The 20,481-nt window shown below is 41.8% G+C and overlaps 2 protein-coding genes across 3 annotated transcripts in view; one reads left to right on the top strand and one right to left on the bottom strand.

Moving 5' to 3' along the window:
- Positions 1-7,556, bottom strand: part of kif26bb (kinesin family member 26Bb) — a 37,848-nt gene extending 30,292 nt beyond the window's left edge. For both annotated transcript variants that reach the window (XM_033649380.2, XM_078174062.1), the window contains exons 1-3: positions 7,303-7,556; positions 6,721-7,083; positions 2,740-3,216 (exon numbers count right to left, since the gene is read on the bottom strand). In XM_033649380.2, coding sequence (XP_033505271.2) covers positions 2,740-3,216; positions 6,721-7,083; positions 7,303-7,362 — 900 coding nt within the window. In that variant the 5' untranslated portion in view covers positions 7,363-7,556. The remainder of the gene's footprint in view (positions 1-2,739; positions 3,217-6,720; positions 7,084-7,302) is intronic.
- Positions 7,557-10,167: 2,611 nt separating this feature from the next.
- Positions 10,168-20,254, top strand: hnrnpub (heterogeneous nuclear ribonucleoprotein Ub). The gene is made up of 14 exons (XM_033648362.2): positions 10,168-10,786; positions 12,224-12,338; positions 14,254-14,333; positions 14,441-14,580; positions 14,701-14,800; positions 15,406-15,518; positions 15,666-15,929; positions 16,054-16,173; positions 16,286-16,414; positions 16,530-16,698; positions 16,844-17,125; positions 17,416-17,687; positions 17,913-18,062; positions 19,462-20,254. The coding sequence occupies exons 1-14, from the start codon at positions 10,315-10,317 to the stop codon at positions 19,510-19,512; spliced, it is 2,457 nt and encodes an 818-aa protein (XP_033504253.2). The 5' UTR covers positions 10,168-10,314; the 3' UTR covers positions 19,513-20,254.
- The last annotated feature ends 227 nt before the right edge of the window (positions 20,255-20,481 follow it).

The following is a 20,481-nucleotide window of genomic DNA, read 5'->3' as shown; positions in this document are numbered from 1 at the left end:
AAGTCAACAAGCCTCGCCGCAGGCCACAGAGCCAACATCTTTGTATAACAGTGCTTACAAGCTCCACTTCTCCTCAATGTCTCAGCCCTTTTTAGGGCAGGATAACAATGTCAGCTCAGTTTTGTTTCTTCTTTAATAACCATAAACTGCCAATTAGTGCGATCAAAGAACTGCAGGAGTCGACGGTTGGAAGGGGACTGGAAGAAGAATAAAGGCTAAGTTAATATATGTAGTCAAAGGTAATATGGACAATGTATAGATTCTCCCCTGCCCCTCCTTTTGTCCTCTTGTTGACTCATATCTTCTGTTGTAACCTTTTATATCTGTCTGTCAGCTCTGATTTCTGTCTGTATTTGTAGTCTTTTATTATCTCTTGTTTTTCTCCTCTCCCGCCCTCCACTCCATCTCTTTAAATCGTCATTTCCCTCCAGTCATTTCTCCTGCCTCCCATTTTAAACACTGCATTTTCCTTTCTCTTCTCCTCCGCCCTCTCCTCTCTCCTTACTCTTTGTCCTTCTCCGCCCTCTCCTCTCTCCTTACTCTTTGTCCTCCACCTTCTCTCCTCTCCCATTATTTCACTTCAGCTGCATAAACGTATTGATCTGCTCTCCTGGCGTACCTGCCAGGCTAATTTCTCAGACAGTCTTGCAAAGCCCAGGGCAGTTTCATCTGAGTAAGATGTTGCATTGTTACTGTCAAATTTGATCAGACAAGTCGATTAAGAATAACAGGTTAATTATAATATTGTACATTCACAAAACACCACTCCCTTCAGTTGCTGGGGAGATGTCTGTCCAGCTTCCCGTTCTCGCACAGCACTTAATGATAATGGTGGCAGCTTTACCACTTGAAATTCATAATACTTTTTCAAACAATGGGTACTTGATTTCAGACAGAAGTAGATAAAAGCTTTCTCCTCATTTTGGGGACGATTGATTTTACTGACTGTCGCTAGCATATTTTATCAGCCAGCTAATTAAGCTAATGCTAGTTCCATGCGCCATTGGCTGACTCATTGTTTCAAGTTGACCCTTTTAAAAAGAGAATCGCAAATATGCACATGTTGGCTATAGACATGAGCATCCTTATAGAGTTATTGTATTACTGTGTAGAGCTAATTAGCCTTAGTTTTGGGAAAATATCAAATGTCTTCTTTATTCTAACATATTTAAGCTGCTTATGTGGCTCACATAGGCTATTTGTAGAAGCAAGACAAATATAAAGCTATCCTTTACTGTCTATTTTTCCAAAACATATGTTTTCTTATGTGAAAAGGGGGGAAACTCTTACAACAAGGACTAACACTATATGATGTGTTTGGCAAAAGTAACGCTATTACAGCTAATGGATTTGGCTGATGGAGCTCATGGAGTGTAAATGTCCCCAATTTTAATAAAGAGCAGAACAGGGCCGCTAATGCTAGCCTAAACTCTAATAGCACCCAAGACCAGCTCTCACACAGTGGATGTGCTATCATAAATAGAGCTTTATCTAGCCTGTAACCCCACAAAATATTGTTGTATGAAAATTTCCTTGCCCTTGGATGTAACGCTAGGATACTACTCTAGGTAGCTACAGTACTACCTACAGTTCGGAGCTTATGTTATAACAGAAAAACACATTGTTAGAATATGGTAAAATTACCCTAGACGGTGTAAAAGAAGTGGATGTAGCCACCTTGATGTAGCCATCGGTTCATGGACTAGCATTGGAAGCCTCCAATTTGCCATTTTGGCTGTCACCATCTTGGGTTTTCTGGAGCCAGAAGCGACTATATTTGGACACGAGGGTGGAGTTGTGGAGGAACGAGGGGTGGATCTGACTGGACACGACTTGCAACTTGTCATACACAATGTATCCAAGCACTAAAACATACCGCGCTTTATTGTCTATTCCACTTTAAATGGGGAAATAATTTGCAAAATGAACAACATGCTGTACTGAAGATGACTTGGAACTAGTGACTGAAACCATGAACTCATTATGAAAATGTGTATCGAGGTAATAAATCCAGTGAAAAGTACAAGTACAATTTGACTTCTTGTTGCAACCAGTGGGTACGCCCCCTGCTGGCCATAAGGAAGAATGCAGGTTTAAGTCACTTATGCATTGGCTTCACTTTTCAGGCTTGAAGGCTACGTTCACTTCTGTTATACAGTCTATGAAAACAATTTATTCTGTATATGAAGTGTTGCTCTTACAGCTATATTTAAACCAACTTGCCATGTTCATAGTTACGGTATGCTTCACATAATACATCAAAATTTTACATTTTTATTTGCCTTTTGTCCGTCTTGATCAGGAGTAGAAACCACCGAAGTTGAACCGGCACCACATAAAACATCTAAAACCCTCTCAGTCACCTTGCACAGGTTTAAAACCTTTTTCATTGGGGACTTGGCGGAAGACGTGTGGCTTCCATCACGGTAATGCATATTTCACCAGCCGCCCTGTTAAATATGACCATCCCCCTATTGATCACAAGTGCTTTTTGACTGGCTGGCTTTTATGACAGGGGTAAATCATGACCCAATTCCATTCCATTAGCAGAAGTACTTTTAAACAACGTCCTCGGCCATGGGATCTAAATAGGCTCTGATTAGGCACTATGAATCATTGCTCTGCTGACACGTGCACCCGTAAAGACGTACTTTACCCATATAGCTCATTAAGAGGGGAATGCATACTAGGGGATGTGTTATGTGTGATTTAGTGGTAAGAGGAGGCTTTTAGGGGTACCTTATGGTAAGGGTACGTGCTGACACCATCAGCGCCGGACGCAGATTTAGAAGCGACCAACTGCTGCTGCTCCTCCACCCAGCGGTCCATATCAGGGTTGGGGAGCTTGGGCCCCCTCCGTCTGAGGGTTTGGGGGGTCCTCTGAGGCGTCCTCGGGCTTCTTGGGCTGTGTGGACTGTTGGTGCGACTGCGCGGTTGATGCACAGCCGTGGCAGCTTCCCTTGGAGCTCTGTCTCCATGCTTTGTCTCACTTTGTCCCAGCAGTGTGCCAGTGCTAAAGCTGGGTTCAAAGGGAGGCTTAGCTAATGACTGACCCCTGCTCAGAGCCAAGTGGACCGCCTCTTGTTTGAGCTGGTTCAGGTTTACACCGCAGGCTCCACACTGGCCCTGCTCCCTCTCTCTGTCCCTGGACTCATTAGTGGACCGACTATGGACACAAAGGTTGTCGTGGAGAAACGCAGACAGGTCGCTGGAGTCCTGTGAAATCACAAAAAAATAAGTAGCAGAATTATTTTTTTATTAACAAATTACAGGCAACCTTAGCACTGAGGTGTTTGAAGTACTTACTGTAGTTACTTGAAGTAGCCTGTAATTGTATTTTCACAAAAGAGACTAACCTAATGAAATCAGAGATTCAGCACAAGCCTCTGGTGAAGACATAATACCATCGCTAATTTGCTTTGTTTTATTTCTGGTTTGAGGATTACATGAATGATCACTGAGCATATGGAAATTGAGTCATGGGAAGACACTGCAAGCAACCTTAGCACTTAGCAAAGTAATCATGGAGTCGGTAGTATTGATTAATAATACCTTTGTCATCTGCAAGTGCACTAAGGAAAAAAACTCATGGGTGTGTTACCATGCAGCATTTTATTTTATTTTACCTGGAGGAGGAAAAAAATATTTCCTTGTTTCTTGGCCACAACACAGGTGGTAAAGTACTGCTATAAAATGACACAAACAATAAAACAAGACTATGTTTTCCTTCTGTGAATGAGTGCTCGGCAGTCATTCAGTGTTATTATCTTGGAGAATCGTGTCATGATAATTTAATGAGACTGTGTTACTTTAATGGACAGTTGTTATCTAGCTGGAGGATGATAATCAAATATAATTTAGAAAATTCTGACAACATGATGTTTGAAAATGTTTGAATAACACTACTTAAGAAAGTTCCCAGACATGGATCTCGGCTGTCACATCCAACAAAACGAACATTAAACATCAAACCATCATGTTTCTTCTCATCCTGACAAAGACAATCTTGTGTCACATCCTGTTTGGTCTGATTTGACCATGGATGGATTATGAGACAATGGGCCCCTGGGCACAGACATGAAAAGGGCCCCACCACCTCTCCTACATAGGAGCAAGACTCATAGACTTTGCAGTGGTTTTGCGTCTCCTTGTAGTCGTTATGCATCTTTTTGGTTGGTTAGTTTGTTTTTTGGTTAGTTTTGTGTCTCTTTGTTGTTGTTTTGTGTCTCATTAAGATAATTTCATGTCTCTTATTAGTAATTTTGTGTCTCTTTGTGTTTTTTGTCTCCTTTTGTAGTCTTTTGTGTCTCTTTGAGATAATTTTGTGTCTCTTAGGGGTAATTTTGTGTCTCTTTAAGGTTATTTTATGTATTATTTTGACAATTTGTGTTGCTTTGAAGTCATTTTGCATCTTCTTGAGGTAATTTTGTGTCTTTTGGGTTAATTTTGTGTCTCTTAAGAATAATTTTGTGTATCTATAAGGTTATATTATGTATTTTTTGGTCAATTTGTGTCGCTTTGTGGTCATTTTCTGTCTCCTTTTGGTTGTTTGTGTCCTTTTTAGTTGGTCGGGTCTCTTTGTGGTTGTTTTATGTCTCACTGAGGTAATTTTGTGTCTCTTTAAGTTGTTTTGTGTCTCTTTGAAGTAATGCTGTGTCTTTTGGGGTAATTTTATGTCTTTTTTCTTTTATTTGTGTCTCTTTATAGTTGTTTTGTGTCTCCTTGTGGTTGTTTTGTGTACTTTTGTAGTTGTTTGGGTCTCTTTAAGGTCATTTTGTGTCTTTTTAGACATTTTTGTGTCTCTTTTTAGTCAATTCGTGTCTCTTTGTGGATGTTTTGTGTCTCGATTGGGTACTTCCATGTCTTTTTGGTTGATTTGTCTCGCTTTGTAGTCATTTTGTGTCTCCTTGTGGTTGTTGTGTCTCCTTTTGGAGTCTTTGATGTCTTTTTTGATTGATTCGTGTGGCTTCCTTAGTCACTTTGTGTTTCCTCATGGTTGTTTTATGTCTCTTTGTGGTCATTTTGAGTCTCTTCCTGGTTGGTAAGTGATAATTTGAGTGACATTTTGCAAATGAAGGCCATGGGGTCCCCTGACACTTTGGTCCCCAATGGGCTTGTGCCCAGTGGGCCCATGCAGTAATCCATCCATGCCCTTGACACCCAAAATCCAACACACTCGGTCCCTCCTCCTTCTCATCCAACCCTTCCATCCAGCCCATTGCAATGATCCATATTCCCCCAGACTGTAGGAGCTATCATGGTGATGTGAAACAGGGTCACTAAAACATCAGGGATTTAATTTATGTCCTCCTAAATCTCCATATCAAACCACATGTATGTCCTGATATCATCCTTCTATATCAAATTGGCAAAATAAACAAATACTACCACCTACAAATTCAGTACCCAGTGTGGGTATTTTGCTTTACTCATATAGACATAATGACAGCTCTCATGGTCAGACGAGTGACTCAACTTGTCGTCTTAGCCAGATTGCAAGTCTGTCTAAAAAGACTACATTACAGAGGCCCGATGCTTTTGAAAAATCATGCTTGGATCAATAAACCTGCAAGGAGCTAACTGGCTTATCAGATTTCTTCTGACCATGCCTATGGCCACAAGAAACCACCTCTCTCCTGCTCATGCTGTGGTCTCTCTCTAAAAACATGAGCCTAGCTGCACCCCATCCCACTTTAGAGGACAAAAATAAATAGTCTTCCCTCAATGGAGAGGACTGTGGAGATGACACAGGGATGTCGAGATGAAATATTCATGCCCATTTGGAACCACTCACACAGGAATGGCACCGGTTGTCGATTGGAGTGTGTTTGATGGATGCTAGTGGTGACAAATGTACAGATGGATGCAACAATGCATGTGTGCATTCCTCCCAGAGGCCGCACTGTGAAGACTGATGTGCCCACATGAGCATTAAAACACTTTCTAATTGATTTAAACATATAGCACTGGAGAAACTGTGTTAAAAGTGGCAGCTTTATTAACAAAGTCTACTTGGGTGTGTGATCATAATAGAGCTAAACTGCTTATTATTTCCATTACTGATTTTTTTTCTCAAGTAATTGGTTAACAATATAAAGAAACGCCCATTATATTTCCCAGAGCCCATGCTGACATATTTTTAATGCTTGTTTTGTCTAACCAACACTCCACACCCTTAAGATTAACAATTTAGATGATAGAAGACTACGCAAACCAGCACATAATCACATTTAAGGTGTTCAAACCAGTGGTGGAGCTTACAGGCAATAGAGGCAGATGCCAACGGCGCCACCCAGAGGGGCCCCACTCAAATACCCCCACCCCAGCCCCAAACAAATTCTTTTTTTTTTTTTAATTTTATTTTATTGATTTTGACATTCGATAAAATTGAACATAAGGGGAAATAGTGGAGTGGAGTGTGTGTGAAGAGCATTAGAGTAAGAGAAAATGAAAAGGCAAAAGAGCCATCTATAGGGCAAAGTACACAAAACAAGAAACAGGAGAAAAGATAATAATAATAATAATAATAATAATAATAATAATAATAATAATAATAATAAGCATGTACTTGCTGTGCACCATCAAATTTTTGAGTTTTTTGTATTAAAAAAAAATCCCATTTGAGGCTTCTATAACCTAAAATTATGCAGACTGATGATAAGTGCATTTATGCTCCACCACATCCCTGACCAGCTCCATCAGAGCCTCATGCTCACTGACCTTGCAGGAGAAGTGATGGTGCACAGCCAGGGTCAGAGCCTGTTTCTTCAGAGCAACAAGGGTCGCTGAGCACTTCTCGCAACACGCAACTTTCCTGTCGGACCTCCCGAAGCCGCTGTTGGCGTACATGGTGCCTCTACATATTGTCCCACTGCCAAAGGACAAAGTACTCCTGATACGGTCTCCGACGGATCCGGGGAGGGACTTGTACGACGGGACAGCGTCTGCTCTCTGGCACATATTCCGATGTGGGTCGCCTCTGGACCCTCCGGCACCCTCAGGAGTGGGGCGCTCCTTGCAGTCCTTCCCGTTAATACTTGCAGAAAAGCCGAGGGGCTCAGGGTGATGCTGCACTTGTGAGCTCTGAGAAAGAAATCATTATAAGAAGGATGTATGTGGGCTTTGGCAGCGGGAAATTACATGTCAATCGACGTGGACAACTGTAACCACACCCAAATGTTTTCCTTACAGTGCAACAATATTATTCTTATATGAAACTCTATAGACCGTGCTTTTTTTTTTTTTTAATTTTTTTTAACAAATGGTAACACCTTCTGTTCAGAGTGAATAAATCTGACTTACCCAGAGTGGTCCCCTCACAGAGGCAGGAAATCTCTCTCCTCTTCCAGTCAGAGATGACATGACAACTTGTTAATATTTAAAAAGATATCCGAACAAAGGCAGGGCGCACTTTTATTTAATTTTGCCAAAGCTCCGAGGACAAAAAACCCAAATATTTCACTCATGGTAGGCTGAAATGAAATATCTGACAAAGTAAGAGGCTGGAGACACTGTCTCAGAGGTGGAGTGATGACAGTAGCACAGTGGAGAGGGAGTGAGCGCACTGAAGAGCACTTCATGAAGCCGCTCGGCTGTTTATTATAACCTCCTCTGGGAGGCAGTAAGGAGCAAAAACAGGCCAAGGGAACAGTGCTGTTGCAAATATAATTCCTAAGAAATCCAACAGTTCCTCATACTGTATGTGGGCCAATATGTGCCTTCTTGCAACAGAAGATAAATGTGTCTGTATGGACATGGAAACACATAAATCACCAAAGGTACATTTTATACTAAGACATTCATTTATCCTGAGGTGTAATTTCCACATGAGGAGACCCCACTGCCTTTTTAAAATCCCCTTGTGCCCCCCTAAAAAATCTAATTGTTATTATTGTTTTTAACCACAAAAACTGTGCTTAATATGCCACAGTTTGGCCAGTTGTCACATCCTGCTGAGAATGTGAGCTGCTGATTTTGCTCTCATACATCCTACTCCAAAAGAACAAACACAAAAAGCCACAGAGGAGTAGTATATTAAGCAATGGCTACTATTCTGGCAGATGTAATCATTTCTCGAATTTCATTTTGATAACCAGCCCTACATGTAGGCCTAAATGCACACTTTTTTTCTGGGGAAGGACCACTCCCACCCCCCGTCTGCTTAATTGTGTCCCCCACATTTCTCAAAACCAAAGTTACACCCTTGAATAATTTCAGGTCTTTGAATTCTGTCCATCCTGAGATGTTATTTTTTGGTAGCACAGAGGTTACCTTTGAAGAGATTTTAGCCAACTACAAAGATAAATTAGAAGTGTAACTAGCAATACTAGTAAAGTGGGGCAATGGGTAAAGTGGGACAGTTAAACCTATTCATTTTTTATCCTTACATGTATCTAAAAATCCATACTGAGCTCATCATAAGCAAGTATGTGATTGATTGAATGGATTGATTGTGTGGCTATTACATCACTTCTGGGGGCGTGACACATCATATTCAACAGCCTTACAGTGAAAGGGATGGAAAGTAAAATGACATAGACTTCTGAAATTATGGATAGTTTGTAATTGATGTGTTTTTGTTATTGGATGTAAATCAGAATTTTATCAAATCATGTTCATATTGATCTGATTCTTTTTTGTTTTTTCTTTTTTTTTAACGTAATTTTGACACTGTCCCACATTGCTTATAACATAGTGTGTTACTGGTAAACTCGTACTTCCATTCCAGTCAGGGTTGCAGCAATATACAGGTTTCAAGGTACCGTGATATAAAAGTTGATGGTTATCATACCATGTACATTTGCTTTGCAATATTGAAAAAAAAAATACAACTGGACGGAGAATCTCCCCTTATTTTAGTTATTTTCTAAGAAGAGACTTTTTACTTCCATTAAAAAATGGTTTCAAGTTTCAGTTATAGTAATAAAATGTTGTCCAATCAAAATAACCCTTCTGTTTCCATTCTTTAAGGGTAGACTGATAATAATATAAATCTTGTAATACTGTGAAACAGCAATATTATATATATATATATATATATATATATATATATATATATATATATATATATATATATATATATATAAAACGTGAAAATCTCATACTGTTGCAACCCTAGGGATTTGAGCCAACTAGATATTTCAAGAGGGATTCATTTAACACCTAACCAGTGTTGAACATTTTAAAACAATTTGAACTATGCAGAACAATGTCAGACACAGAGTTAAGACACAGTTTTAAAAAATTAAAGGTTTATTTCAACAATTTAGTACTGCAATCCCATAGAGCTGGGCAGTTCACAAGAGACAGATTAAAAATACAATGGTCAAAATTGATGCAGCAGGGGTCAAGATATCCTGACTTTTAATCACTGGTATGGGTTGAGCTCTAAAAATGCAGGACTCTACATTTCTACATCTGATGACATCATCAGACTTTACATTACACAATTATTTTCCCAATTTTTCTGAAAATGGCAGCATTAGTAGGTTTAGATTTTTTTTATCGTATTAAGAAGCTATACAGTCCTCAACTGTTCCGTTATCGGTATGAGCAGCTAAAAATAAAACCACATAATCAGATGATATAGAATAAAATAAAATGTATACCAAAAAGCCTATAACAGTCTTGTAAAGTGAATCTTCTTTACTTGATTGTCTTAGTTTATCCTAAATCCTAACAGGAGCTTTGAACATAGGCCTATGTTGTAACATTCCATGACACATTTCTTCATATTCATTCATATTTCTACATTTTCTTAGAAAAAAATGTTTGCAACATACGTATCATATCCTACTTTGTAGCTATATAAACCATTATTCCAACATTAATTATGGTTAGTTATATTTACACTATTATACACTAGATGCTGGCCTATTTTAAACTCCTGTTATTTGTCTAAAATGCAGTTGTTGTTTTTTCCTTTTTCCAAGCATGAATTATGTAATGAGCTGAGTAATATTCTGGGTGTTATTAGTGTTGTCGTGCAGTCACTTTTTTCCTTCACATTTTGCCCCACTTTTTTCCACGTCAACGCTTTCTATGAGATTGGTTTTGTTGTAACGCCAGCGACAGATGGTCGGGCTATATAACCAGGCCGCGCTGCTCTGTGGGTAATTACGGTAAGGGACGTCATCTTCCTCCCCCACACCCCAAGCTCTGCACAGCTCTTTTGCCGGTGAACGCTTGGTCGGACAGCGCGGGTGCCATTTGGCGCAGTATTGAGCTACATCCGTCGACAAAGAGCGTCCTGTTATTTATTTATCGTCGTGTTTGTGAGTTTTATTTAATACATTTAGCCGTTAAACGTTCACAATGAGCTCAATCAACGTCAAAAAGCTGAAAGTTAACGAGCTGAAGGACGAGCTGAAAAAGCGTAATCTGTCGGACAAGGGGCTGAAGGCCGATCTGATGGACCGCCTGCAGGCCGCGCTGGACGAGGAGGCCCTTGCCGGAGACTCTACGCTGAACCAGGACTCCTCGGCGGACGAGGGTGTCGGCCAGGCCGCCGACCAGGAGGGCATGGGAGAGGAAGAAGAGGGCGAGGGCCCGATAGAAGAAAGCATGGAGGCCAACGAGGAGGAGGAAGAGGAGGAGGAGGAGGAAGAGAGAGACGAGCCGGAAAATGGGGGCGACGGTGATGGCGTTGCCGAGGACGAAGAGATGGGTGAGGGGGAAGAGGATGGAGACGAGGACGACGAGATGGATCCCATGCTCAAGGGAGATGTCGACGACATGGAAAAAATAGACACGGAGGATGGTGAGCCCGCGGACCAGGTTGCAGAGGGTGAGTCGGCTGGACTGGTTCTCAAAATGTGACTGGCTGTATGGACTGTGGCTGGGTGTCGGAGTTTGCTATAGCGTTAACGCCACCGCGGGAGGGAGCCGGCTGGGAATGACTAAATTTGAATGCGTTACCACACGACAGGGCGTCCATGTTGAGCTAGATAGCGTGACCTCACTAAACTAGCAAGCGTTAGCCGGTCGTGCTAATTTGACGTTAGCATCGCTCACCACCTTGGTCGACGTTAGCTAACGTTAATACTCGATAGTCCAGTGCACAGATGTTAACTTTAGAACTGTAACTTAGTGGTTGGCTAACATAAGCGATAATTAATAAGTGAATTCAGTGAGAAATAAGAGTTATTTGACCTAGCTTAGCTTGGCGTATCGTTTCGCTTGGTTAGCATGTTAGCTTGCTAGCTAACGTCATTTTCTTTGTGTCTGTGGTGCAGTGCTAACTAGCGGGTCAGCGTGTTAGCTAGTTCAGTGGTTCCCACGCTTAAGGTTGGCTATGACTGGGGTTGTATGGTGGAGGTGCACAAAGAAACTCCTGGCGCTATCTTGTAACCTACATAGAAAATGGCGCTACGGTGAAGCAGTCTTTTAAAAACGGTTTCACTTCTGCAGTGACTGCACGCTACCCTGCCACAGCTTCCTCGCTATGCTGTTAATTACTCTCAGAATTGGGCAGCTACAAATATGGTCAAAAGTGAGTTCAAATTACGAATTCGTTATGACTACAACGTAAACATGGGTGGATTTTGGCCTACTGTGTTTCAGTCTAAGTGCATTTGATGGCTGGGAACATCTGAACTTGCTGACCCAAAGCTGTGCGGAAGACGGGAGAGACGCTGAGAGCTTGTGTAGCACGTGGTTAGATTGTCCTTGATTGAACAGAAAGTGTCATCTTGTTGGATGACCATAGAAAATGTCGGTATATCGTGATTAGCCATCTGGGTTATTTAGGGTCAGATACGGGGGAGGGGGGTCTTCAGGGAGAAGTCAGGTCTAGGTAGGTATCACCCTCCTTGCATGATGCATATGTCCCAGGCAACAGTAGACTTGTCCTCTTTATGAATTAGGATTGTATCTGAATCTATATATTCTAAGCCCTTTATTGTAGGGTAAATATCCCTTTATTTTGCAGAGACTTGCTTTTCCAGCCCCAGCAAACACTGTTCACAATGTGTATATGGACCAGCCTACATTATAATTACTCTCTGGTCATTAGAGCTGTTACAATTTATGGAGTATGATTGTGTTTTGTTTTTTTTTAAGTGTAATCATGAGGTGTTACCTCTTAGTTACCTTAATACTGATGATTATGGTCGACACAATGTAACTAATGAACGGGCTTTGTGGGCCAGCACCCCACTGCCAGTCCGACCTCTCTCTCACAAAAAGGAGCACCTCATTCTATATCTTTGTTCTATTTTCAAAGGGGATGCGGACAAAGACACGAATGCTGATCAGAAGAATAAGAAGGGTGTTAAGAGACGCCGGGAGGAACATGGAAGGGGCTACTTTGAATTTATTGAAGAGAACAAATACAGCTGGTAAGGATGGGACAGAGCAAAAATGGCCTTCAGCATCCCTGAAGCGCCATCCATAGCTTTGTTGAACTGTATTGGCTTTAAGTGCCAATGCACATAACTAGCATGAGGAAAACCCTCATTTTTTTCAAGTATTATACTATTTATTATTAACCTTACTTTCACACATGTTTTTGAGGGTCATCCCTGACTACTTTAAGAGCCTTACCATTTACCTTTTACAGTGCCCACTCACATTTGTGTCTTTTTAATGGACTGCATTCTGTAGCAGAAGTGCAACTATCAAGTCTCTATGAATTTTCACATCTGTTCCTCATGCCACTTATTGTTTTGGAAAGCCCATTGTGTCCTCAAGGTGATCCGAGGCTGCTCAAAAAGAACCCAGAGGAAAGTAGCAGATGTGTACTTTTGAATGGCGGGAGGGTGGGGAGGAATAGCTGAGAGGCGTGGGAGGAGGGGTCCACTGCTGCAGAGTAGCACACAAGAATATAGACAAATTCCCCAATGTGTTTGGAACGTCCACGGAGGAGCTCGCTATTGACCGTCCATCGTTTTGCCTCGCAATGGTCTTTTTTTTTTCGTTTTGTTTTTATATTTCACTGGTTGTATGACGTCAATATGCTATTTCTGTCTCATGTATCATATGTTGTATGTATGTTATCATAGTGTGAGTGTGGATGTGTGTGTCTGATGCTCTTATACCCCCCGCGCAGGTGACATCATGCATGGTGTGCGTGGGTGTTTGTGAGCGTATGTGTGTGTGCATACATGTAACTACTTCTTGGTCAGTGTTTTGTTTTCATTGCGCTGTTGACACACTTAAGGATCAACGAGGAGAAAACTGAATCAATTTTTGAGGACCTTTTTATTTATTTGGGAAACGTTTGGGACTTCAGTGTCAAAATTATTGGCCTCTTTAGGTGCTTTTTTCTCCCCCACCAGCCAGATATTTTTTTTGCAAGTGTTTATATGATTCCAATTGAAAGTCCAACTTTTCTGTTGTTTCCCATGTCCGTATTTCCCTCCCAACAACTTTTAGAGCTCTTATTTACCCTATGTGAAGTCATTGGCTCCTGGGCAGCCATAGGCCTATAAAGCAGCAGCCAGTCTTTGACCCACTGTTGGACTGTACTGACCATATGCTCCAACTCGCACTGTATGTTCTCTCAGGCCCCTATAAATGCCCCTACAGCCCAGCATTCAAGGCTGTTTAAGAACAAATACATGACAGATGTCTCTGCTGCGGACGATGACCCCAAATCTGTTTCTTCCTACTAATTAATTACCCTACTCCATTTGATCATTGTTACATTTAGAGTAGTTTCTTAACCTCACTTAAGAGATTTGGGTACCTCATCTCAAGCTACAGAGTTGGTAAGTTGCTGTAGCTCTCAGGATACTGTGACTCACATCAAGCAGCCAAGCATGGTGACAACTTGTACTGCATAGTTTCATAGAACACTATGAGTTGGTCATCACCTTTTTTAATTCCACATATGGGAAGTTAAATATAACTGCACCCACTATCACTGACTGACCCCACAGCAATCCTGGAGATCATAAACACTCTGATCTGAAAGGGGCAAGGTCCTCTATCACTGTCACCATTGGATAGCCTTGTATGCTAGGGCTAGCAGAGGTGCTTTCTTTGTGTGTATCTCTCACATTTTAGATTTCGCTGGATACTGCAAGGTAAGTGTTGTCTGCCAAGGCCCACACTACAGCTGACAATCCAAAAACTTTGGAGGCTCGCTTTCTTAATTTACTGTTTTCTATTTTGTATTCCCCCCCCTAGTCTGTCTATCCACTTTTATCCCCAAATATTTTTCAGCAAGTGCTACCCAAAGGCACCTATATGTTCCATGCAGTTGCAGTGACATGTAAATCCTCTAATTGACTGGTTGGCATCTCTTTTCAGGGCCTCATTTAAGTCTCCCGTGCCACCTCTGGAGGAAGAAGATGAGGAGTTTGATGACACAAAAGTCTGCCTTGATACTTGTAAGTAGTGTTAATGTGACAGACACATTGTATTCCAATATCCAAAACTGTAGTTGCCATTTACATCGATCCAGATGTTGTTAAGTGTGTTTTTTGTTGTGCTCTAGACAACTGCGACCTGCACTTCAAGGTGTCACGAGACCGTTACAGTGCCTCATCTCTCACAATGGAGAGTTTTGCTTACCTCTGGTCCGGAGGCAGGGGCACGTACGGTGTGAACAAGGGCAAAGCCTGCTTTGAGATGAAGGTAAGAATGTTTATAGGCTTATGTAAAACTTTTAAAATATGTTAAACTGTGAAATGGAAACCTTAACATGCACATTGGACACCGAAACACTAGTTAATGCGTTTTGCTTGACATCACCAGATTGCAGAGAAAATTCCTGTGAAGCACATTTCAAGCAAGAACATGGAGATTCACGATGTGCAGGTCGGCTGGTCCCTGTCCACTGGCACCCTCCTCCTTGGTTAGTGTCTCTTCATTTATACCTTGGCTTTCCGGTCTTCTGTATATTACACTGTTAACTGTATCATTCAGGCATTTGTTCAGCTCAGTGCCAGAATAATTTCCTCTCGACCACGTCACACGTGGTGTTCAGCAAACTTCAGAATTTGATAATGATTTAAACATGATGACATAGTGCAGGGGGATGCTGTGCAGAATCTTGGATGGATCTAACGGATGGTCTTAAAACTCTGATGAAACAAACTGGACTGAATGCATGTTTTAGCATCAATGTCTTCCAAATGAGAAGATACTGTAATCCTCCATGACAAGGTGGCCTGTCCTGAGAGGTCCCTCTAGTGGTTCCTAAGCAGCATGACACATTAATGTAAAATGGCTCCAGCTCTGGCTGCAGCATAGTAATGGTGGCTGGCCTGTTGCCAACAGAGATGATTCATACACCACTATGGAGTCCCGGTGACTGTACCGCTGTGTGTGTGTGTGTGTGTGTGTGTGTGTGTGTGTGGACTCAAATGTCATTCCATCTGCTGGCTGTCGCAAAATGGTTTGTTTGTTTTATTGTTTGTTTGTTTTTTTCAATTCATGTTTTCTCTCATGAATGTTTAGGTGAGGAGGAACATTCTTATGCATACTCTGGGAAAGGCAAGAAGACCACCAACTGTGTGACGGAGGACTTTGGAGAAACCTACGAGGAGAATGATGTCATCTGCTGCCTTATTGTAAGACATCAATGCTACTTGTATTTTATCAATTTGGCAGTGTATGACGAACCAAGCCGAAGTAAGAGCAGAATTAAAATGAGTCAAAGATGCATGTAGTAATGCCTTTATCACAAGCAATTTTTGCACCTTGCTTTCTTTGCTCAGGACTTTGAGGGGGAGGAGGTGGTGATGTCCTTCTCCAAGAATGGTGGTGAGCCGGCTGTCGCTTTCCAGATCACCAAGGACTCTCTGAATGGCCAGGCCCTTTTCCCCCATGTCATCTGCCACAATTGTGCTGTGGAGTTCAACTTTGGCCAGATGGAGACTCCTTACTTCCCTCAGCCCCAGGGCTACACCTTCCTGCAGCAGATCCCCGTGGATGACCGAGTCCGGGGGCTCAAGGGGCCACAGACCAAGGCTGACTGCGAGGTAAGCATTCTAATGATTAGTCATTAGTCATGCAGTAATTTCTTTAACTGTGTTATTCAGAAGAGGTTAAAGGTGTTTTCTGGGGACTTTGATCTTATTTCATGCTTTCTTTGGTATTCTTTAGATCATCGTGATGGTCGGCCTGCCAGGCTCAGGGAAGACTACATGGGTGAAGAACCATGTCCAGGAGAACCCTGGGAAATACTACATCCTGGGCAGTGACACCATTGTGGACAAGATGATGGTCAGTACTGATACAGCTGTTATTTTCAGGTCTCCTGGACACACTGTTGGTCTTACAGTCTCAGTCCCACTTTTTTTGTTTTAATTGTATTTTATTCTATCATCTCATACAGATCAACAGCCTGAAACGCCAGTCAAAGGACATTACAAAACTGAGTGCCATTTCCCAGCGAGCACCACTTTTCCTAGGAAAGTTTATTGAGATTGCTGCCCGCAAGAAGAGAAACTACATCCTGGATCATGTAAGTGGCTTGTGCTGAGTCTGATCACAGCCTTTGTCAAAAGTATAATAATGATTGTAGAATCAAACATTATAAATCAGTTTTGTTGAGCCTCTCTCTCTCCTCTCTCCCCCAGACTAACCTGTCTGCCCCGGGCCAGAAGAGGAAGATGTGCTTGTTTGCTGGCTTTCAGCGCAAGGCCGTGGTGGTCTGCCCCTCTGACGACGACTACAAGCAGAGAGTTCAGAAGAAGGTTGAGAGTGATGGCAAAGAAGTGCCTGAGCACGCTGTCCTCAAAATGAAAGGTGAGAAAGATGCTTGGCCATAAAATCTACATAGCAGTAATAATAGAGAAAAAACCCAGTTGAGATTTTACTTTCTGTCAGATTCAGCTGTTCTCTTTTTGTACCCCTGATCATGTTCTGGTTTGTCTTCCTTCCCGGCTTCCAGGCTTCTACTCTCTGCCTGAAGAGGGGGAGAGCTTCAGCGAAGTCGTCTATGCTGAGCTGCAGAAGGAGGAGGCCGGCAAGCTGCTGGAGCAGTACAAAGAAGAGAGCAAGACAGCTCTGCCAGCTGAGAAGAAACCCAACCAGGGAAGCACGACACCAAAAAGAGGCGGTGGCCTGCGCGGTGGCGGCAGGGGAGGCAAGAACCAGTTTGGCCGTGGTGGTGGACCTGGACAGAGAGGCGGCGGCCGCGGAGGCTTCCAGAACAGAGGCAACTTCAGAGGAGGTAGTAATAACATTTGGGGATGTTATTATTTTATTAAATGTTCTTCTTTCGGCACCCTGTAGCTCACCTGGTAGAGCAGGTCCTTGCCACAACAGCCGGGTGGGGATTCCGACCCATGGCCCTTTGCGTGATGTCCTTCCCTCCCTTTCTCTCCTTTCAGGCTAATGCTGTCCTGTAGATTAAAGGCAAAAAGCCCAAAAAATATAATTTTTAAAAAGTGTGGAGGCCGTATATTTAAAACTTTAAAATATGCATTCATGCTAATTTGCTCTGTCTCTGATCGTTTGCAGCTCCTGGCCCTCGCGGCGGCTTCAACCGTCCACCTCGTGGCTTCCTGCCTCCCCCAGCCTTCAGAGGAGGTTTCCATAACCGTGGAAACTTCAGCAGGGGTGGTGGTCCCATTCCCAGCCTAGGTGGATCCCCCAGGGGCGGACCGATGAGGAGTAACATGGGACCCAGAGGGGGACCCATGAGCAGAGGTGGCCCAATGAACAGGGGAAACATGAGCAGAGGAGGTGGAGCCAGCATGCATCGTGGTGGATCCAGGGGACATCACAACCAGGTGGGTTTGATGATCACACTTGTACATCATGTTAACCAGTTTGTGAAGGCTTTCAGACAAAGTGTCTGCAGCACTGACAACACTCCAATGTGTTATCATCAGAGATCAGTATACTTAAAGATTACTAGTCTTCATTTTCATAGTAACATATTTAATCTTTTGATACATAATCACGTTTGTGGGCTGTTGCCTGACCATCACCGTCTTGTCTCTTTGTCTCTACAGTTCCAGCAGAGAGGCGGCGGTAGCCGTGGCAACTTTGGCAACTATGGAAACAAGAATGGCAACTTTGGTAACAACAGGAACAGCGGTAGCTATGGCAACAGGAATGGCATGGACAAGGCCCAAGCCTTCAACCAGAGCTGGCAGCAAGGGGTCAGTATTTCTGCAGTTGAAAGTTTTTTTTGCACATTACACTAGACTTTCCACAGTAGACAATACAGATTAACCTAAACCCATTTATGCCTACAACTGAATATTTTTTTTAAAATTTCATTGGAAGGTTTTTCTGGTCTTGACTGAGCAAAAATCTCAAGAAATTTTCAAAGGGTTTGAAAAAGGGTCTCTGAGGTGCAGCCATTTTCTTACCATACTATATTTGGTCTTTGGGCACATAGGACTACTGTTTACTATGTATTTAATTTTATTTAAGGACGACTAATAAATACACTAGTGTTCTTTACATGTTTTTCAAAATCCTGACTTTGCCTAATGATAAAAGTTTGATTATTCAAGTGCTCTAAAAATTTCAAAGTTGTTCTAGTACTCTCCATAAGTGTGTTTGTACCAGATTTCAAGACTTTATACCAAATCAGAACACATGCTCTGGCATTTTCCTCATCACACTGATTATTGTCATGGGCACAGATGGGTTAAATCCCTAATTTTACACAAGTATAGTAATAAAACTAGTCCTGCTGAATATCTTCCCCACTAGCACATAATTGGAGCCCAGCTGCGAAGTGAATTAGCCCTGTGGGTTATTAAAGAACAATAAGGATTACATTACTATCCACTATGTAGAATACAATAAGATGAATATTTTGATAGAAAAACTTGTCTCACGATGCCCCAGTAGGCATGAAAATCCCATCACAACAATAAAGTGTCTTTCATGTAGCATGTGCTAAGCGAAAAAAAAAAAAAAAAAGTCCAAAAAAGTTAATAACTTAAAAACTATGGCGGAGAGGTAGTTTCTTGCAACCCGAGAATTAAGATAAAAATATTCACAAACGAAAAAACACTTCTGGTTGCTGATAAGTAGTGTTTAACTTTTGATTTAACACAAAAAATTTAAACCCTCGGCGTGCACTGCAGCACAAGCAGACAGATGCACGACTCAGGGCCGCATGTGTCACTGACACCAGACTCAGAGCGCAGCGGACCGGTGGAAAATGTCACCATCAGCATATTATCTTACATCAATAAAATCTATTTTATCGTTATTTTGAGTCACATTGTTGAAAGAATTTAATCGTCTGTGTTCAAGCACAGGTTTTGTACCTGTGGGGCTCCAGACCACTACTATTTAGTCGCATTTTGCAACCATGGAGCACCAGTGGAACTTGTAAATATTATTTATAAATGAACTGGAGAGCTATGGGTTTGTTTCCTACTCACGGTGAATTAATCCTCAAAATGAAAGGCGCAGCAACAGTTTAACTTTAGGCTTACATCTTTTGATTTATTTAAGTAGAGTGATACTTTAACTTTATTATAACAGTGTTTTATTGAACCTAATTGAAACTCTGTGTCCCTTTTGTGTCCTGTGCAGTTCTGGAACCAGAAGCTGTGGAGTCAGCACTATCAGCCTGGATATTACTAAGACACTTGTAACGGACTGGTGGCCGACACTGAGACCCACCGCTAGCCACGGAACATCCCTCCACCCCGCTTTTTTGATTTTTCTTTTCTTTCCGAGAACCCACTTTTAATAATATAAACCCACCAACTGACAACGAACACGATATGGAGCGACAACATTCCGCATCAGAGAGGAGACCAGGCAACCTGAGTATAATTGAAGCTTTATATATCTATATACACATGTACAACGTGGGTTCGGTCTCATTCGATCATCAGTTTCTTTTGTTGTATATTTCATTATATATATTTTTTCACCACTTTTAAATGACGTGCTTTTAAAGAAAATCTCATGTTTGTAATATCAGGAACCAGAAACATTGCGCCAGCCCGGCAGATGTTGAGAAAGTTTTTTTTTTTTGTTTTTTTTTTTTTTTTCACCCCAGGGTTGTGCATTTTATCTGTGGTGTGATTTTTATTTTGCTTTTTTATTACAAAATTGTAAATATAAATTTTTTTCTTTTTCTTTTTTTTTTGCGTAGTTTGTCTTAAGAAGTTAAAAACGGTAATGATTGAACGGAACCTTGGCTTATTAGCGAGACGCATGGTAGCTGATTATATTGTTAGGCTGTACATGTCATTAGAGTCTGCTGTCAAACAGTTAAACCGAAGCAACAGATGATTTGTCTTTTGTTCCCAGTATCAAACCTGTAACCTAAACTCCATAGAGCTACAATAAACAACTCGTTGGCTTTTTTACATTCTTCCTGGCTTATGACTTTTGATTCAGTTCAAAGGTGTGTAAAAGACCTTTGAATGGGCGATGTCTGAGTTTGCTACTTCAAACAGTAAGGACATCAGCCCCGCTACAAGCCCCAGTTTTCACCTCATTAGCAAACTACTCCCTTCAAGTGTCCTGTCTTTGATACGTCCTTCAGCTATTCTAATGTACACTGCTTTGAGAAAACATTTTGGCCAAGCCATTTTAAGG

The sequence above is a fragment of the Epinephelus lanceolatus genome, chromosome 13 (genome assembly GCF_041903045.1).
Source record: "Epinephelus lanceolatus isolate andai-2023 chromosome 13, ASM4190304v1, whole genome shotgun sequence".
Lineage (NCBI taxonomy): Eukaryota > Metazoa > Chordata > Actinopteri > Perciformes > Serranidae > Epinephelus > Epinephelus lanceolatus.
Note: the sequence above shows the minus strand (reverse complement) of the source record. Positions and strands in the feature narration are given on the sequence as shown.